This window comes from Corticium candelabrum, chromosome 4, assembly GCF_963422355.1.
Source record: "Corticium candelabrum chromosome 4, ooCorCand1.1, whole genome shotgun sequence".
NCBI lineage: Eukaryota > Metazoa > Porifera > Homoscleromorpha > Homosclerophorida > Plakinidae > Corticium > Corticium candelabrum.
In genome coordinates this window covers 6,270,078-6,291,301 of record NC_085088.1, presented here as the reverse complement: position 1 = coordinate 6,291,301, position 21,224 = coordinate 6,270,078, and the positions used below count along the sequence as shown (strand labels likewise).

General features: G+C 41.0%; 1 protein-coding gene across 3 annotated transcripts; it reads right to left on the bottom strand.

Annotated features, from left to right (window-relative positions):
* Positions 1–533: 533 nt before the first annotated feature.
* LOC134178762 (1-phosphatidylinositol 4,5-bisphosphate phosphodiesterase gamma-1-like) lies at positions 534–20,177 on the bottom strand. Of its 3 annotated transcripts, XM_062645652.1 has the most exons (34): positions 19,936–20,177; positions 19,640–19,789; positions 19,483–19,576; positions 19,373–19,420; positions 19,232–19,313; positions 19,091–19,171; positions 18,990–19,027; positions 17,243–17,294; positions 17,086–17,181; positions 16,913–17,028; positions 16,769–16,854; positions 13,740–13,946; positions 13,600–13,682; positions 10,685–10,748; positions 10,543–10,622; positions 10,334–10,470; positions 7,008–7,139; positions 6,751–6,951; positions 6,567–6,686; positions 6,353–6,509; positions 6,283–6,300; positions 6,137–6,220; positions 5,896–6,078; positions 5,784–5,841; positions 5,091–5,197; positions 4,972–5,028; positions 4,814–4,913; positions 4,498–4,756; positions 4,339–4,441; positions 4,169–4,283; positions 3,953–4,111; positions 3,810–3,898; positions 915–1,129; positions 534–851 (listed from the first exon to the last, which is right to left on the bottom strand). In XM_062645652.1, the coding sequence occupies exons 1-34, from the start codon at positions 20,141–20,143 to the stop codon at positions 785–787; spliced, it is 3,846 nt and encodes a 1,281-aa protein (XP_062501636.1). In that variant the 5' UTR covers positions 20,144–20,177; the 3' UTR covers positions 534–784. The 3 variants fall into 3 exon arrangements, with proteins under 3 accessions (XP_062501636.1, XP_062501635.1, XP_062501637.1); XM_062645651.1 differs by having other exon boundaries at positions 3,953–4,283; XM_062645653.1 differs by lacking the exons at positions 18,990–19,027; positions 19,091–19,171; positions 19,232–19,313; ... (2 more) ...; positions 19,640–19,789; positions 19,936–20,177 and adding an exon at positions 17,731–17,966 and having other exon boundaries at positions 3,953–4,283.
* Positions 20,178–21,224: the final 1,047 nt, after the last annotated feature.

Here is a 21,224-nt window from a genome sequence, read left to right as displayed (position 1 = left end):
AATTGTTCAGACTTTATTATTTATCCTAAGCTTGACATGAACTGATGCAATCAATAAGTTCAGAGTGCATTTTCACACATGTACAACTTCCTGGGAATCAATTCTATCAGGGCCTGCTTATCTTCATAGACTGAATAGACACAGAACATCATCACACGCGTGTGGACCTCTACAACAATTTAGCAAGTTGTCATATGATAACATGTATGTCAATGACCCACAGAAGCAGCAAGTAGGTTAATCCTTATACCCATACAGATACAGTGTGTCATTCTGATCTTTGAGTTTTTGTGGGACAACACATCTGCCAATTAGCTCTTTGAAGATATTTGTAACAAACTCCTAGATGGCTGTTAGTACTGTCACCCCACCTTAGTCTCAGCCAGGTCAACCCGCCATCACACTTACAGGGAGGATTTTCTCACCTAAGTATGGTGGCAGGGTAAGGTCTGGCAACTCAAGACTAACCCCAGCCCACGCATTGCAACCAAAGATTCCAGAAAGCAGCCAATGATTCAGACAGAGAAAGCATCTATAGAACGATAAAGCATACAAAATCATAAAAGCACATAACCAAACACAAGTCAACATCGCTGGTTCAGATATGTGTGCCATCATTCAGTTCAGTCATGTGTGTCATGACATCTTATAGTAAATGCCCAAGTTGAAACACAGCCACAATCTACATGTTTGGCCTGCATTAGTAATGGCCAGCACCTAGCTGATTGAACTAAATAACAACTTGAAGTTTTCCACTAACGTATATTATCTCATTAAAGAGTAGCTAGCGTACTCGAGTAGATACCGGGCGCTTTGTACGAGCACTTCCACCTTTTTGATCTTGCCTTTGCCTGTAACAAAATAAAAGTCAATAACATTCGTCCACTGAATGCAACCAGTGTGTTTGTACTTACTTCTCACGCTTCATCTGATTTTCAAACAACAGACCTTGTGTCTTGCGCAATTCCTCACTTAACCGCTCTAGCTTGCGAACTGAAGTTTCACTCTGAACACGCCCATTAGCAACTATCTTCTTATTCTGCTTGGCCTCCTGTGAGATCTCGGATGAGATACGTGCCATTTGATGTCGAAGGCCCTGGATGGAAGAGTAGAGATCTTCATCATCACCCTGTCAAACAAAAAGATATCAAAACCACACATTTTTTGTCATTACCTTTAATTAAATAAAGTTGTGAGCAAACTTTTCATCTGGGCCCCCATCGAGTGATAAGTAAGTCTCAGACAAGTCGATATCCCTGCATACGCTGCATGATGTTATCTGTGACCAGAAACTCGGTCACTGTTTGACTATGCTATGATAATCTTGTTACCACTAATCAGCATATCGACAGATTCACGAATGGCACTGAACCTCAATCCCCAATGCCAAAATCCCCACATCCATTCTCACAAACACAAGTCTGCTTTTACTATAGTTATATATACCAGTAAACATTGGCAGAAAATATGAATAAATTCCTGACAAATTACCAACTGTGTGTATAAGCAACTGTAGGATAACTATAAGAAGACACTTGAAAGTGAGCGGTGTCCAACTAGCAGTGCTGTTGATTGGTTTTAACGATACTCAAGAAATTTTGGTTGTAGAAACTGAATAAGTTTTGGCAACTGCCGAATGATTCAGTTGATTCATCATCTTCCACTACAAGTCATGAGGTGATAGTGCTCTTTCTATGTTTACTACAGACTCAGCACAAACATAGCAGCACTACCAAAGTGAGCTCCCAATAACCGAGTACTCCACAACACCTTGATATCAATTTCCTTCACAAGAATTGATGAATTATGAAATGGTGTTTGTATGTATGTACATGCACTCACTACACATAATAAAATACAAATAAAATCTGTGGGCCACTTCGAATGGCACAAAAAGTTGACACAATCTACACATAAATAATGTATGTCACCGGCATAGCGTCGGGAGGGAGGATGGGGATGGGGGCTATAACATTTTGGGCACGCAACACCGACAAATTTTTACCAACTGTGATACATGCAATGACTAAAGTCCAGTAAGAGATGCGAAGTAACTCACTTACTGCAACATTATATATGCCGAAACTGGTGACATGACATTGTGTCCTAGACCACAAAAATACTATCTCACTCAAACATAATAACAACCAAGCTCACGAACACCCATCTCCTTCCTTCTTAATAACAGCTTGACCTCTTTGCTAAGTTCTAGATTTACTGCTAGTGAGTACTACATATCTTCCTTTGTACAGTTGCCAATGGCTACCACTACAAAAGCTTCTGTATTTTATGAGCAAAGAAATGCACAAACAGAAAAAGTAGAGACGTTAAGGCAGTGACCAATATAACGTTTTGCAGTCAGCCCGCAAATGTCAGATCACAATCAAAATTTGATCCGCCCTATAAGAGTTTTGATCGGCCATGAATAAATTAAATGTACCTTGTACCTTGATCTCTTATGCACCAAATGAATATTTCAGAAAAGCCAAGAAACTTAAAACCTTAGATTCACAGACTAAAGCGTGCCCTACGCTAGAATCCCAATCATGAATGATAGCAAAAATTACTGGAACAGTACTGTACACATATGTCATGTTCATAAATTCTATTAGACTGACCTTTTTTTGAAAGAAGCTATTGAAGAACAAGCAATGCTGAACTCTCACATATTAATTAAAATTAGTCATGGTTTTGCAAGGACCATGATAGTATGGAGGACGCAACAGCTTCAGCTTGCTCTTCCAACTGCTCACATACATTCTGGCGAAGTTTGACGTGATCCTTCTCACATAGACACAGCACGAAAGAAGCAGTTGCCATCACCCTCCACCGCTACTGGTTGATGAGTAGACGGAGCATCACTAGGATAGAGCTGAGCAGCAACTGGATCACATACTAAGCTCATTCTGATGCAGCCGGATGTTTTAGTTAGCGACCGTCACTCTAACAAGTGTTTGCACCTGTGTAGGCCATATATCTCTGCAATGGCTGCTGATATCTACTACCCTAGTTGCATGAGGTAAGCAATGGTCGAATATTGGGACCTTGAACATTGTTAATTTCAGAATAGAGGGTCAAAAAGCTAAAAATGCACGCTCTACTTGGAGCATACTTACGTGTAAGAAGATCTGTTAGAGTACCCAAAGGCGGTTACTAAAATCTTAAGAGGATTATCAAACAAAACATCTGGTGAAACTCAAGTCTCATTAACACTTCCTGTGTAAAAGGTCAAAGTAAGTTGCTAGAGTAGAGTAGATAATGAGCACAGCAGTAAGATGATCTCTTAGCTCATATTGCAACAAATAACACCTTGTAACATAATTACAGATAGGACAATAACAACCTAATATTATTAGTGGTTACAGCAACTTAGATATGCTAGGCACATGTCATCATCACTTTCTGCTATATCATATGACACCTTCTGAGAACAATTTCATGCAAAAGGAACAGCCCCACGCTATGACAACCTCAGTTCAAAGCAATTAGACATTGATCCGCCAATGTCAGGCTATAAAATTTTTTATGCTGGCCAAACATCACATTTAGTCGGCTGTTGGCCCGCAGTTATATTGGTCTCTGTAAGGGACTATGATGTTTCCCACAGCTGCTGTATTATGATAGTTCGGCTGCTGGTTATTAGACTACAATAACGTCCTATAGCAGTAGTGACTATCGCTCTTACTGACATTCTCTGCTAGGATATAAACTAAAATACAAACATGCTGAACTTGACACAACACCATACCCTACAGTGCTGGATGCTTAAATAAAAAGCCCACATACACATAATCAAAACTAATGTGAACCTTTGCATTTCTTGTATCAACATGAACCAGTAAACGTGACAGTTCCAGTTCTTCATTGTATCCATTCCTCAATATGACACTACGATAACCTGCACACAAACTTGCTTCACATGCAAACACCTATCAAATTCTATTTGCCTTACCTCTCCTAAGACTTGAAATAGGATACACAGCTTGTCCTAAGAAATTTGGATCTCCAAACATGTCTTCATCTTGTACTTGGAATCGGATAAGAGCCATATCTGGATTCTCAATGTCAAACTCACACTGCAAGTTCCATACAGGGTTAAGCCCATTGTCAGCTATAACAATCACAGTACAAGTAACACAATTGAAATTACAAAGAATATTAGTCGTACGTTTCACTGGTGTTTTATACTTTTGAGTGTCACAATCTAAACCTACAATGTCGATTTCAACAAAAGGAGATGAAATTCCTCGGCCAAACTTCACCAAGTTCCTCGCACCAAGAATCTGTACACAACCTTATATAACAACTTCAAACACACGTATACCCTAACGTATATACCACTATACTCAACGCCACAGGTTCGACTAAATTAACCGATTCTCGTTTTGCTGGATCAAATGCAGGATCCCGCATACACTCGGGTTGCAAGACATATCCGCATCTGTTACCAGAGATACTTAGATAGCACAACAGAGTTCGTCAAACAGAAACACTCACCCGCCGTTTGAGAGAAATCTTCCGTAGTTCAGTTGCATCGGCTTATCGGGAGTCTGGTAATTGAGAGCACACATCTGCACTCCACAATTCCACATTGGTGTCGGGTCATAGTTAGACGAGTCAACACGACTGCCTTTGGGATAGATACGACTATGTTGTCGAAAGTTGTACGTGACAAAGCGAGAGGCTCTTGTTTTCAGAATACGTTCTACTTTTGTTTCAGAGAATGACGCCATTTCATAGTACTTTCCAGGCATTCCTTCACAAGTCGACAATCGATAATGGCCATTGAAAATCAATAAAAACAATTCACTACCATCGAGATCAAAGTTGGATCCAGTTCTGCAGTACACAACTAGATCAGACAGTTCTTGTGCAATACCTCGTTTCTGCTCTAAAAGTGTTCTTTCACGTTTCTAAGCCAAAAAGTAATACTTGCAGAGAGTACGCAATAAAACTGACGACTACACTCACCTTATCAGCTGCATTTTGAGTTGCATCACGAATAGCACTGACCCAGCTACTCAGATCCTATTGATAAAGGAATACTACTCATCGGTAATGTCACACGTATGAATTGACGTGCAACTCACTTCTGCACCCTCTGCGGCTACTTCTAGTTGCTTGGTTCGATCTCCGATGGCGTTAGCCGGCATGATGCGAAAAATAAAAGGTTGCTCACTACGAGTATTTGCAGTTTCTGCAGTGAAACAGCAACAGCACAACATTACAATACAGTCAACCAATTCATTGGGAATACAGGCAAACAGCAAATCGTAATTTAGCAAAAGGGCATTGTTTCAATTTATGTATTGTGAGCATGCTATGGTTTTCAACTACACTCTTGTCACTGCCAGAAACTCAGAATAAAAACAGAATCAAACTAAACTTGTGGCTGTGAAACTTTAGTGCTCCACTACTCTCCATGCTATGATTAACAGTTTTCCTCAAGTTGTATAACAAGCATCAACTACAAAGGTACAGTACAACTATGCATAATGCACAACCATGAACCTGAATGAGCTTTCTATATGAAGACTGGAGAGTGGGAGTGGCTAGTTGGAACTCTAATATTGATGCTCAATATAAATTGCAAAGACATGCACAAGCATCACACAAGTGATATAGAAAGAAAGCAAGATTTCGATATTCTAGCAATTCATGTGCTGTTTGATTGCTTCTAGAATGACTGCAAATTCATTCAAATTCTTGTTCTGTATGTATAAGAAGACTTATTTCTTATAAACAATCGAACGTGGTGGCATACAAACACAATGCATACATACCAACATGACAACCATGAACGTCTACCGAACCCTGCTGAACACTACCAAGAGGAGACTCCTGCAACATTTCCATTTCAGTGAGTAAACAAATCACAAGGCACCAACCAACTACCTTTGCTGCTTCCATTTCAACTTCTTCGACGTAGTTGGAAGGAAACCACCGTTGTGACATCCCATTGTAATCACCTTTCCACCAGCCGCCATCATGTTTCTCCACATTGATGATTAGAGCATGCTTGCAGAATGAGAGCTCATCAGCTCGCTGTGCTCTGTAGTCATACAAAGCCCTAACCGTCTGACAAAAACATCTATTAAAACTTGATGAGCATGTCATACAACTTTCACTAATTTACCACGCCTTGTGTAAATGCATTTGGATCGTGGTACACGGATGCTTCATACAATGGTTGGTCTTCGTCGTCTTCTTCTCCAGGTACCTAATATGCCAAACAACCATGAAGCAAGTCCCACTACAAAAAACACTATGGTTGCCACTAACGCCAATCTTCATCAAAATCTAAGCACAAAAATGTGTTAGAGATTGCACTATAATCCATTGTTGGTGTTACCTGTTCATTGATGGGATATTTCAATTTCATCTTGCGATACAGTGGATGCTTCTCATAATATTCCACAAGCTCTGACAAGCTCTCAAACTGTGCAGTTCCGATAGTGTACAGTCGGCCATCAACATGAATACGACAATGTTTTATTTTGTGTTCCGCTCTGGAATGTACACATCAAATGCAACCAAAGTATTCCATATTGGAAAAAATGCTAAACCTGAAAGATACAGCATAAGCATCGGCTGCTGTTTGACTTTGCCGTATCAGAAATGCGCCATCCTCTCTGACTTTCTTTAACATGTCCTCAGCATCTTGACGACTGATCTTGTGAAACCACCTAGCAATAATGCAGTCATCAATAACACTACTGCAGCAAACTGACAATATCAACAAAAACAGACGGTTTCTCCTCGTGTCGTTTTGGCTGTGGAACTGGCTCAGTAAGACTCATCTCAAAGTCGGCTGCTTTCAGTGGTGATCGCCGGTAGTGTTCAATGAGAGCATAGAGATTGTCAAAGCTCACGTTGTCTGTTAAATACATCTTTATGCGCCCGTCTTCTGTACGAGAGCGAATTCTACAATGATTTACTCTTCCCCTTCGACTACACAGCACACAACATCAAAAACGCAATGGAAAAACTTGCTACATTCAGAATACCAGAATGAAAGAGTGTAATCTCCCATGAATGTATCGCTTTCTCTCACAAGAAACGAGCCATCTGGACCATTAAAGTCTTTAAGCAATCTCTCTGAAGTGATTCGTCCACCAGCCAATTTTCCATGAAACCATCTACACAACACAATAAACGAATAGAACAAACACTTAAGAAATAAAGGAAGTACACACAGTACCTAGAAAGACAACATGAACAGGTACAAAGGTGTGCTTCTTGGATTTCCATAAAATGGATTGGCCATAATGGTAGGCATTTTCCAGGGGGGTAAGCTATGGGGACAAAGGTTGTCCCATAGTTGTACACACTTAAAGGCATCCTAACAAGTCGGTGTCACCTGCTTCCTCAGTTGTATGCAAGTACTGAGGGTACCGTGCAATGACTTTGCACGTATTGTACGCAAATGGCATGAGTACAGCTACGTTCACTGACAGAGTCAAGTACATACAATAGATTCATGGTCGATGACCGTCCTTAGCAGATCACATGAAACCAGGCAAAAAGTCCAAATCTATCCATCTAGGCACCATTCTTGAAACACTACATTGGGAAAGAACTTGACTTGAGATGAGGTCATGCAATGTCTTACAACACACACTACACTGTACTAGTCTCGCGTAGCCAGACCCGTTTCCGCCATGTCATACTTCCAGGCGAACTCACTGTACATGTACAATCTATAGGATAAGTATACATCAGGTTTCCATTAACATTTTCTAGTAGATTGACATACTCTCCTGCCAAACTTGATATTTAACATAAATATTTAAGTTGATCATACAGCAAGCTCTATTCTTGTCTGTCTGTCTGTTCATTATGCAGCAAAAACAGGCCAAGATCAGAACACATCATGGTGATTGCTTCGTCTGAGAAAGAGGTCTTAAAAGTCAAAACTAACTTGGAACACCTCCAGAAGGACCAACTGTGTACAGTACTATGATAGCAACAATCATGAGTACTACCCTCGTCCCCAGACTCTCTCGCGCTAGTCTTGTCCTGTGCCCCCCCATATGATAATTCCAGGCGGGAGAGAGTCTGGGATCATCCCCGCCTACATCCTGCCATATCTCCTTTCTAAATGCTCACTAAGTGTCACCCCCCCCCCCCAATGTCATCAACTGTCACTTAACTGGCATATCCAGCACTTGCAGACAACTGAAGCATGTTGAAAAGGTAAGACTATGGAGTGTTGGTGATGGGTGTCGTGTAGGCTTGTAGTCTGAGATCTACAAGTGGCGGATCCGGAGTGATGACCTTCTACCTAGTTCACACGCGGCCATTAGCGTTTGTGTGCTAGACTCTGTAGCAAAAAGCGCGCAATGGCAAGGGAAGGGGTTGATCTTGACATGAAACTACCGTCTACCCTTCGAGAAGTCTTCAAGTATGAAAACAAATACATCTTTTCGCGAAAGAATAGCCCTGAAAGCTGACCCTCCAGACGGTAGTTTCATGTCAAGATCAACCCCTTCCCTTGCCATTGTGCGCTTTATGCTACAGAGTCTAGTCTGCGAGCATTTGCCGCGTGTGAACTAGCTAGAAAGTCATCACTCCGCCAATTGTAAATCTCAGACTACAAGCCTACACGACACCCGTCACCAACACTCCATAGACTTACCTTTTCAACATGCTTCAGTTGTCTGCAAGTGCTGGATATGCCACAAACACCAAACAATGGTCATAGCATCCACTGTGATACGTTTATTGAATTAGACTAACGCTAATCTGATTTTGAAGTTACCAGACACTTGATGACCTTGGGGGTGACACTTAGTGAGCATTTAGAAAGGAGATATGGCAGGATGTAGGCGGGGGAAGAAGGGGGGATGATCCCAGACTCTCTCTCGCCTGGAATTGTCATACGGGCACCGGACAAGACTAGCGTGAGAGAGTCTGGGGACGAGGCTACATGAGTACCACATATGCTCATTTGCTACTTACTGACAGAACTTCAGATAGATACAATAGTAACACTACACTCACACCAGACTAAAGAAATGCTATACTACAGCTACAGATATTCCACTCAACATCTACCCCAATAACATAAATATCAACAAACAGCAATCTCTGAGTCTAGCCTCGGTTCCAGACGCTTTCCTGTATGTACTGCATGTGACAGGTATATGAGGTCAAAAGTAGGAGGAGCGAGCGGGAAAGCGTCTGGGCACACTGCCAATACAAACAAGTTCAGGGGGGAAGCTATTAGATCCAAATTATACCATTAGTCTAACTGCATTATGTTGCACAATGCAATCATAATGTGATGTAGGTAACTCATCAGTCAGTTGCATTCGAATAGCATTGAAACACTCAGTAAAAACAGGCTAACCACTGAACGACGCAGTGAACTTCGATTTCTAATTCACTCGGGAAGACCTCCATGGCAAGAAACGCTGCAGCTGTTGTAATACTAAAGTCCGTTCATGGATTACATGGACTGAGGAATTCAGCGCGTAGCAGGAGTACAGTATGGGTTCCGAGGTCTAATTAATATGGATGGACAGCTCTTGAAGAGCTTAATTCAATTATAATAATCATATATTTCTTGCTACAAACAGAAGACCAGCATGAGCAACTTCCGGAATTGTAATGAGTTAGCAGGTGGAGACAAGCTTAATCAGATCAATCTAGAGACAACCCCAGTGAGATAACTCTTTATCAAACTTAGAAGGGGTGTAACAAAATACTAATGACACAAACAATTAGAAACTCGTGTACAGTCCAAGCAAGCATTTATTGATTTCCTGTGGCTTGCATTTGATCTTCGTCATAGCTCTCTGTGGAATCAGACTCACCAGCATCTGACTCTTCCTTAGGGTTTACTTCAATCACCATATCTAGTGGTTTGCATCCTTGTGAAAACACACGCTAAGAATGCAATCAGTATAAGATAGCTTCTTATACAAACATAACATTGGGCTTTCTTGATAATCTGTGTAGCTACAGTCCAACCCTCAGGCACGAGTCCATCTAATTCGTGAACAGACTTTTTTTAGCCTACCTGTGTGTCTAGCAATGTTTATTAGCATGTCTAGAATTGTAACCGTAAACTAAGTGGTATTGTTCTTGTTGTAGACCAATCAAAACCACCGCTGGAGTGAGCGGGAAGTTTCTATTGGTGGGGAGCATTTCATGTTTAATAGCTTTCCCCGCCCTTGTACTTGTCTGCAGTACAAGTGTACCCAGACGCTCTCCCGCTCGCCCCTCCTACTTTTGACCCCATATACCTCTCATATGTAGTACGTATGGGAAAGAGTCTGAAACCGAGGCTACTCTGAGTCTCGCTACAACAGCAATAATCTGCACTTACTTCTCATTGTAATGCATTTCACGATCCTTCTCTTCATCTATTACCTCCTCAGCTTCTGTTTCTTCTTGTGTTTTTTCCTGTGCATGAGTGAAGTACAAGCTGTGAGGTGTAAGTACAAAGTAATGACGATTCCACTCCTGACAAAGTCATAAAACATAAACAAAAAGCGAGTTGAAACAGAAGTTGAAACAATCCAGTGCTAGTACAACCTTGTCTACAGGATCCTCTAGTAACAGATATCCCTGTTTGATTGAGTCACTCAAATCCATCATCTCTGACAACTCCATGTCTACATCATCAACCCATCAACCAAAATGCAACGAAAGTCTACACTTTACAACCAGTTGTCACCTTCAACAGATTTCGGCTGGAGAGTAAAATTTTTCTCATCGACACCAGGTGGCAGCTTTTTATGCTAGAACAAAGCAATGCAAACACGTTGATAAACTTTTCATCAGGCCACAGAGCAATATTCTAAACAAGTCTTCACGTATGCTATACAGTATACAATAATCAGACCCAGACTGTTATCACAGGATGGATTAGAAGGTTTGTGATTGAGCAGAAATTCTACTAATGTGTGATTTTTGAGTTGTTTTACTCTCCTACATACCCAAAATATACAACCATGTTATATACCATTACAATTGTCTAATCAACCCATAGTTGACTTGTCAGTATATGAGTTGGTATATATCAAACAGCCAAATAAAGGCAGAGAGCAGAAGCAGACTAGCACAAAAATTAGCACTGACGACTGTTGCGTCAGATCTCCGAGGCTACAACTAAATACCCTATGTACGTACCATCTCAACTTGAATGCTGACCAAGCAATTCCAGCTTCTTGTACAGCACCAACCTTTTGCTTGTGCAGCCTCGGTGAAACTACACATCTCTCCATACTTTCCTCACCACTTTGGTAGTCATATATAGTCAGATGTAGCAGTCTATCTGACAGTGCACGCTAAACATTTCGTTCCTTCATCTTTACCACAAAGTAAAGTTGACCGAGAAATCGATGCAATTAGTGTAGATTTGGTGCCTAATTTGGTTTCAAGATTGGCGTTTCATTTCAATTTTGCTTATCTCCTTGTAGCCTACCTTGGACAGAAGCACATACATCTATGGATGCCCACACCTGTCCTCTAGATGCTATAGCACATAGTAGTTGGTATCATAACAATATCTCATTAAGATATATACTGACTATACTTATTATTACTTCAGTAAGCAAATGATATTAATAGCCCAAAACCTTAGTCTTATGACAGCCAGACCCTTAGCATACAAAACATCTAGACAAATATAAGGTAAAACTTCTATCCAGTTGCCTCATATCCAAGCAAGTGCTATACCAGACACTTTCTTGACCAGCTGCCATATAGCATAGTTACATAAATTGTACCTAAATGTCATGCAGTCCATACCAAGAAAGCAAAACAAGGTCTCCTTATTAACTACATTGCACTGCTTGCTCAGTGGCTAGTTTGTTGTTCACATCTTACCCAAAAAATGCAGTTGGGCAAAATCAAAGGTAAAGGCTTTGTAATGAAACTACAAACAGCTTTGCAGACCAACAGAAATTCACTATGTATCAGGGTTCAAAAAATCTGGTCGCCAAGTCGCCATATGGTGACCACGTCTAGATGGCTGGCGACTAAACGAACAGTGTGGTCGCCTATTTGGCGACTAGAAATATTGGTAGTTTCTAGTCTTTTGTGGCAGCGGCTCTTGAATGCAAACCACCTGCTCAGCAGATGTTTTGCATTCCGCTTTCTACTTCTACCCTTTAGTAGCACCCTGCGAGGTATGCCGCCTACTTAGCACCTTCGTACATATCGTGTAACAACGTATCACCTAGCAATCTATTGCGAGTCATTGCTATTCTCTGGTACACCATTTTTACGGACTCTAGTGCCTGTACCGATCTGATTGGTCTGTGCCATCAGCTCCAGACAAATCCAACTAAAGACCCCGCAGGCGCGTATAATTTTTCAAACAATTGTGGTCACTTCTATCCTTCATAGGCTACACCAACAAATCCAAGTCAACAGCTCTATCATCGACGAGACTGTTGCGCAGCAGCTTATCTCGAATGAAACATGAAATTCACAGCCAATCGAAGTTGAAGGTGATGGCAACTGCCTATTTAGATCCTTTTCTATGCTTTTCAAAGAATTTGACCATCTTGAATTGAGACAAATAAACACTATTCTGTGGATGTCTGCAAACGGTGGGCGTAGAAAGTGGCAAAACAAACAGCTTTCCCCAGCAAGCTGCCTGAGTGTCTTTCTATCAAAAGAACTAGACCAAGGTGTACGTCCAGAAGCTCATACGTCTCCTAGTGCTACTAAGAAAGGTTGTTCAGACAAAAGTTTCTGCATGTGAAATCTAGGTGTTGAATGAAGCCATGGCGTTTCAGAGATTAACACAGCTAGCCATAGAAAACCACGTGGGGTGTGGGGTTTTCCCTAGTGAGTTACCGGATGTCCTGTTCTCAGCAAATCAGTAGTGGCACTGAGTCATATAGAGAATTTTATTTAAAAAACGCTCAAAGAATGCTCGTGTCTTATTGATGGATAGCCAGGATGTGGATGTGATGACAAACCACATAATCACGTTATTAACATTACAAAAACCACACAACCACATTTTGTTTGGTTGTAGCTATACAATAAGTGAAAAGTTTCTATAAAATATGAATACTCATATTATTACATAAAAAGAACCCCAAGTACCACACTGTAGATTGATGTGTTTACTAGCCAATGTTCATCCAACATTACTGCAAATTCCTAGTTACGTCTTAATTTAATGTCAAACATGATAATGTGGGAAAGGGTCTCAACAGTGATATTAATGACTTGTTTACTTATGGAATCTCTGACTTAGAAACTAGTGAAAGTTTGGCAACCAACCGTTCCTCTAGGTGGCCAAACTGGCGAACAGATTCAAACACATTTTTCGAACCCTGATGTATATCACTGCACCCACACATTTGTACATTAATTTTAATTAACAACAGGTACATGCAAATCCAGAGTCAGCTAAACTGATGTGCCACACATGAAAGTGTGATCTGACTGTGTATGTATAAGGAAGTGCACCCAAATAACAAAAGTTTGAAAATACACCACACTAGATCATGCATCTCATACAAAGTACAAGTACTGTACATGCTGATATGCAAGTGTACTCAACACCCAATATCTGAGACTAGATGTCCTTCATGACAAACCTGCAACTGCAGCAGATTACACACATACCTTAATTATAATCTTCTTTCGGCAAACAGTAGGCGACGGCAACATTTCAGCATTTGGATCAACAGGCTGCATCAGAAGCATGTCTATACACACACAACACATACTACTCTAACCTCCAAACCGCCCATCGCAAATCAAACCTCCAAACGTTTCCTTAAAGTCTCTTGCCATGACTTTCTGTTGCTGCAAGCAGCAGTGATTCTCAATTGACAAGATGAGAGGAAAAGGCGAAGAAACAAAAGCGTGTTCCTTTATTGTCTTGAGCACATCCTTGAACTTAATCTTGGTGGTAAGTGTGTGTCCATGAAAAATAATAGGATTGCCATCAGGACCATCCCAGCAGTCCACTACAATAAAATTAAATTTCAATTACTTTGACACGTCAACATCCAACTAATTAAAGACGTAAGTTTAACCAACCATGTTAGCCGAGTTTCTTCCAAAAGCATTTAGCTACTTTCACCCTTAATTAACTTAGGTTAGGACTCAAAGGAAGTGTAGATCATAAACACTTAAAACTACTACAGTAGCTGATTTGCCCGTTCTTTGTACAGGCAAATCAACACAAATTTCTCCCCATAGCAGTAACTTCGGATAAGATAAATCCCGGATAGCCTGTTCCCCTTATGTGTGACAAAAATCGCGCATACCAGTTGCAGCTAGTTTGACATTCCCATAGGAAGTGCCGTCACTTGGAAGATGTTGCTGCCATTGCATGAAACAACAATAGCTGTAGTAAACATGGTAGCTATTCAATACATATAGACAGGCAAACAAAGGTAGCCACGTGTTTCATAAGGACCCGGGTATACTCGAAAAATATTGCATTTATCCACGTCGCTGGTAATAAACAACACACAATGTGTACCATCCAAAGTCAGGAAATGGCCACAGGTAAGAGTGTGCATGGAAACTGAAGAGAAAAAGTCATTCATATGGGATCGTTTGATCACAGTGACTGAGACACAAATTTGCTGGCTGCAAGGCTTGCAATACCTAGACGTAGATATCACATGGTGGCCAGACAACAAAGACCTTCAACACAACGAATCAAGTGCGTCATCCTTGGGCATGGGTAATTTATCAACCAGTATTGATGCAAAATTTCCCGATACTGATATCGCTATACCAGCCTGTGACTAACAGCTGAGCCAATCCAAGTATCTATGCAACCCTACTCAGTAATACTGTTGAGGTGCCCTGCCTGACTAACCTAGGTATACACTATAATGCACAATCAGAGGGGAATACAACGCCAGACACGGACATTGGCTACTGGAACGGTCACACCCAAATGGCATGATTCGGACACTCATAAGTCAGACTATGTGCACTATCAGAGAGTATGTTTTCTTGGGGTACATCTACTATCCTGGTAAGCCTGAACTGGGAAGTGAGTAATGAGGTAGAGGTCACACCAGGTGTGCTTATTAGAGCATGTTACACCAATTATCTTAAGTGGTTCCAGTTGATGATCCTTGATCTCACTGGATAATTGGACAATAACCATTTCTACTTGGCTAATATGACCTTGATATGCAAAAAGTGTTATCTTTTGGTTTCCTTTGTAGGAAGAGCTTAAATAGTTTAGTAAACAGATGCCAGACCTTGCATTTTCTAACCATTTGAGATCATCTCGAAAATCCAAAAAACAGTGGAGATATTACTGATTTTCAAAGTTCACACTCATGGGGTCATAGACAGTATATAAGCTTTTGTGAGAAGTGGTGAGACAGGTTACTGAGACACCAGTTGCCGTAAAATACAAATTTTCACCTAGAATGCATGTAGCACAGCACCAAATATGAGAACATGAATTGGTAAACATCCTCCCAAGATGGTAATCAAACATCCTGATTTGTGAATGTTTTCTTTCTTGTCATTGTCAAATAGCAGTGGCTGCTGTTTCTTTGAAAATTCCAGTCCTTCTGGAAAGATCCTAAACTGTTTCTTTCAAAGAGCCTTTTGGCAGACTATACTGTCAGCACACTAAGTATCTGCAGAAAAGGTGAATACCAATTTAGTATGCCTTGATAATAAAATGAAGGAGCGACTAGGTTGGTGTGACACCAAAACTTCTTTGTCATATAATTGCCTTTCTTGACACCCAAACATGGCAAAGAAAACCTAACGTTCAAACTTCTGAGCAAGATAGTGAAGACAAAAACATTGATGATAATGCAGAGGTTAGAGAAGCTGTAGAAACTCTTGCTGTTCGTTTTGCCAAACCACGAGAAAGCAAGGAGTTAATATTCTTGCTCTTCATGTTGAGGAGGTAGTCCATTATGCTAGAAAATATCTGCACATCAGCAAGGTGTGCTATGAGTCTGTGTGGTACATAGTTCACAACTGTCCAGACATAGTATCAGTCTCCCCTAACTACCACATATGTTGAAAGGATGTTTTCATCGCTGAAACTGATCAAGACAGACCGGCACACCAGCATGAGCAACACCACCTTGTCTGACCTTATGGAAGTATACCATGAAAAACCATCAATTCAAGACTTTCACGCTAACGCCGCTATTCAGCTGTGGTGGGAACGATGCAAGACCAACTACTGTCCTAATCAAAGTTTCAGAAAGCAATACAGAGCAAGGAAAACTGGAGAGTTGACCCAAGACGATAGCACTAGCAGCTTTAGTTTAGATGACTGGGACGTGTGGCATAATCCTCTAAGACCGCGTCTACAAATAGTTTTCCAGAAGGTCTGACTGAATACAATTTGCACATTGTTGTGCTAGGTTTCCCTGATAATGTTGTTCTGCTATTGTCTCACATAATTATAGTGCACTTTCAAGTTTGTCTTTTGAGGTTCCATAATTTTTTACTTTATTGTAACACAATAAAAGATTGCTTTGCAGGTATGTTGTCTCAAAGTTGTTCTGGTTATTGTCATGCTTTGTATATACGTCAAATAATCGAAATAAAGTGTTGTTTGCGGGGTAAAAATTTGTTAGGATGAGCGTGGTCTAAATGGGCGTGGCTTTGACAAACCTGTTTGTCCGGACAAAGAAATTTCTTATATTTCCGCTCTGCACAATAGTTACAAAAGTGACCACCAGATCACTACAATAAATACTACTAATTTACAAGCAAGAGCCGATAAAGTTTGGTAAATTCAGACCACAAATATCTCCAAATGTTCACATAAACAATTCTCACTTACATTCAATGCATCTGCATCCACTTCGTAAACACCGTGCATAAGCCTCACATGATGATTCACTCTGAAACTGATCGCCAGTAAGATACCTACAACCAGAACAACGACTACCAAACAAATCCACTCTGACTGACAACATAAACAAACGTGTTATGTGATGAAGCAATCCAATACTGAGACAACGGTCTGTTCATGTCTTGGAAAAGTTTGCCGTGGTCTGGATTAAAAAGACTGTTATGCTTCGAGAACAGAAAATCCACAAACTAGAAACAAGATAATAACAGAGTATATCCTAAAAATCCTACTAAACACGTTCTGACCCATTCCAACGTAAAGTAGAGTTCCCCAGCAGGTCGGCCACCAAAAAAGCTAATCATAAGATCCTCACAAAAACCAATGTCAGCAGCTCGAGCCTCCTACATGGATGTATGTACACGTGGATGAAGAAAGATCAGCAATCTTGACAACATCACTTACCGCTTGCTCGTTTAGAAGAAACTCTTGAAAGCCGTGAAGCGTCATGTTTTGACTAAAAATTAACATTGTTTTACACTCAAACCTAACAAAATTCTAATTCAAACTAAGCAAATTGATCAACTTCACAAGCACACACGGCACTATCAAACGACACATTGTCAATCCTTGCAGCTAGATCGGAACTTTTACATCACAATATGCCCTACCCGTTCAATATATACAAGTACTTGCTGAGGCTACAATGTATTGTATAGTATAGGAAAACAAACTGGGCAGCTTCAGATGTCATTATCTTCACTAGAATTACTATTTGTTGTTGTTAGTAAATGACATCATACTATGTTAACTGTGATTGTCTGTAAAAAACTGAAACACATTCACAAGCGAGATAAATACAATAAACCTTCAGAAGGTCCTATATATATATATATATATATATATATATATATAGATAGATAGATAGATAGATAGATATTTGCTTATCAAACCTGAATTTTGTACTTCAGATCGGTTGTCCCACAACAACCGACCATCAACAAGAAATTACATATCACAACCTAATGAAATCATAACTGTCTTGCCCAAGAAAAACTCAACAGCTACAAACAGATGCCCAAAAACGACACATGTAAGCAATGCACAACTGGAAAGCACAACTGGCAAACACGTCACGTTCCAATCCTCCATAATACTTCGCTTCGTATCACATTCAATACAGTAAATCTGTAAAGAGATCTCGTTGTCAGTGTCTCCATCCCTCCCTAACAATGCAGGCACATATTACAGTCCGAAACAAAATTTTACAGCCTCTGTTGCAACCGTTGTGGTTGTTAGCTGATATAAGTATCACATAATAGTATAGTAGCACAGCGAGGTAAGCACTGTGTCCGTACCAAGAACACCAACCTTATATCCACCACACCACACACCTCTGCTGCACCAAGCTGAGAAACAGCAAAACTCATTTAGTTCTTGGAGGCCCTTTACCTAAACTAGTTCACAATAATACAGTACGATGTCACTTATCAAAACACCAGTTAACCTAACCCATCAATCTACCAGACGACCTGTGCATCGGACTCACTCTAGGTTTGCTGGCACAAACATTAATGTGCATGAGCATTAGAGTACACGTGTACATCTGATCTGTGATATGGTAATGTCAAAACCCCAAGAGCTGCAGAATAAGAAGCAAAAACAAGTCGTTCTGTCTATAGAAAAAATAGAAATTTGCACCAAAGCTTCAGACAGCTGGAGCTACTCTTGTATTGGTGAAGACTATGGAATTCCCAAATCGACAGTGTGTGACATTGCAAAAACGGAAGGACAAACTCCAGACTTTCCGCTCTCAGCTGTAACACAACTATTGCACAAAACCACTGCATAGTCCCAAACCTTTTATGTAGGTGTGGCAAGTAGGGGTCAGTTATCCGGACTATTCAGAGTTGTGAACAAACAAATCAAGGAAGGGAAGTGTCACAACATCCTGACATCCACTGTCCTATGTTGTACTGTACTGTTTTTACACTGTAAATCCTTTTTCCACTTTACATTCTTTTACACTTTAAATCCTTGCAGTCAGATAAGCCAGAAACCATTTTAAAACTCCACAGACATCAAGACACTCCTATAAATATCTCCAAATACAAGGAAGTTTATCCCTGCCAATCACTAGGGAGTCACCAATGATATCAAAAGCCATACATCAACCAGTCAGCAGGCTGTAATCAAAGTACACATTACTCACCCGTCCTTCAGGTACATGTCAAACCGACCTTCCGTTATCTAGAGAGAGCAGATGAGAATCATCTGGAGAGTCTGTCTAATACCTGCTAGAAAGAGGCGTACCCCTGACGTGCTGAGAAACATCCTGTAAAGCTCTTGAAAGCCATCGAAATTGATATAGCCCGCCCTAGCTCTGTCCACCTCCTATAATAACGAAAGCAAACAGTGACACGCAGTTTCAATTACAATCAAGCCACATCTTACGTTGAATATTGCACGCACTCTCGGATTAGGGCAACGCGTATTCGCTTTCTGTAAAAACTTCTTCACCTCTCCCAAGCCCAGCCTAGACAAACCGTTAGTGCATCGCGCCTCACTTGTTACTACGTCTGTGAGTCAACATACGTGTTTGATCCGTTCCTGTCTAGACTCCGGAATTCCCTGAGCAGCCACCTGTAAAACACAAAAACCCTGGAGTTCCCGGGTTGTGTCACTTGCAGCCAGATGCGACTGACCTGTTGACAGTCAACGCGTACGTGAAGTTCCTGGTGTTGCTGATCAGATGCATGATGCCCCGCACCCACACATCACGCTCGGTCTTACCCAGAGCTGTAAACATACCACCAAACGTCGCCGTACTGTGCCAATACAAGATCTCTATCTCTCACCCACCTACAAGACTGAGGGTCTTCAAGCGGAATTCGTTTCCATAGAGTATAACTAGGCATGAATCGGCGTCACATCGGTCGGCCTCGTTCTGTTGCTTCTCGAAATCACGCGAGTTCTTGCCTTTGCGCACCTCCGCCACTTCTCGCAGCTCAACTGCAAGATAGAAACGCGATGAAGCACATTCAAACGCTAAAGAGTGACATTCCTAGTTCCGGGAAGAAAATACTGAACGGGTCCCCGGTTCGTTTGCCAGGACGACAGCGACTGAGGTATGTTGGCATTCCTTAGCTTTGCCCTACCTGTTCCCTCTGGCACTGCAGTTGACGTCCTGCCTTGTCGTACACCTCCGTACCATGCTATCTCGAATACACCTTGTTTCAACACGACCGTCTTCTTCTCCGGCCTGCGTCTTCCGGCGTAAAAACGAGACATCACACTGCCATTTTCCATTTGAACAAGAACCTCGGCCATGTCGTCTGGCCCATCCGGACTGCCGAGCTCGGCCATGGCGTCTTGTTGGGAAAGCGACCCAGACTGCGCCCTTTCGCTAAGAACCCGTATAATTGGTACCTCGGAAATCCACAGGTTTGCGCGAGGTGCTGTAGGCGACACGTACACAGCATCAAACTTTATTGTCATGCACTAACGCACATGCAACGTTAGCATTAGCTACTGCAGCAAGTTTAGTCCGCATAGCCCAGACACACACACACACACTCCTCCGTCTCCTCTGGTATTGCTTCCGGGCTAAACGGACACGCTACCCCTTCACATTTATCTATGTAGTGGTAGTATCTACAGACTACTGTACTGTTTTACTTTACAAGGCTAATTGTCACGTGGTGTCTCTCTACTTTTGCATTAACTACTTCTACATAGTCACCTAAATATAACTAATTAACCAGTGTTTTGCTGACTAATTAGGTTGAAACTGAAAGCTGAAACTGTATAGAATATTGTGGACTTACTTAATTAATTACAATAATTAAGACACTCACCCTACACATCTATACTGTTAGGGGTAAACCATAGATATATACTTTTGAATTGACTCTAGCAACAAAACGTTTAGACAGGCTGCAGTGTGTAGCCTTTTTCTCATGATCTAACAGTTTTTATAAAAATCATCTAAACCTGCAAAGACAGTCGCATGCATTTATTCATTCTTAATTAAACCAAACACAGCTGAATGTTCTGCAGTGCTACATATAGTCACAGCTGAATGTTCTGCAGTGCTACATATAGTCACAGCTGATTGTGCATGAAGAATTAGCCGTCCAACTATAGACCTGTAAAAAAGAAACAGGACAGATAGACGATGCGGTTGCAGGTGACACTTTTGCAGATGCTAGAGAAAGCTTCCAATGAGAAATACCAGGTTGACTTCTTCGCTAGTCAATTACTGAAACTGTTGCATTGTTGAAACTTTTTTAAAAAATGCCGAAACTGACATTTTTTGGTTCGCAACAAATTTTGCAACTACTCTCTAAAATGGTGCTCTAGACTTGTGCCCCCTTAATCTATAGCTATGAAGCCTGGCTATATGACACTGTGAATCCACACAGAGCAACATTGTCTAAACAAATTT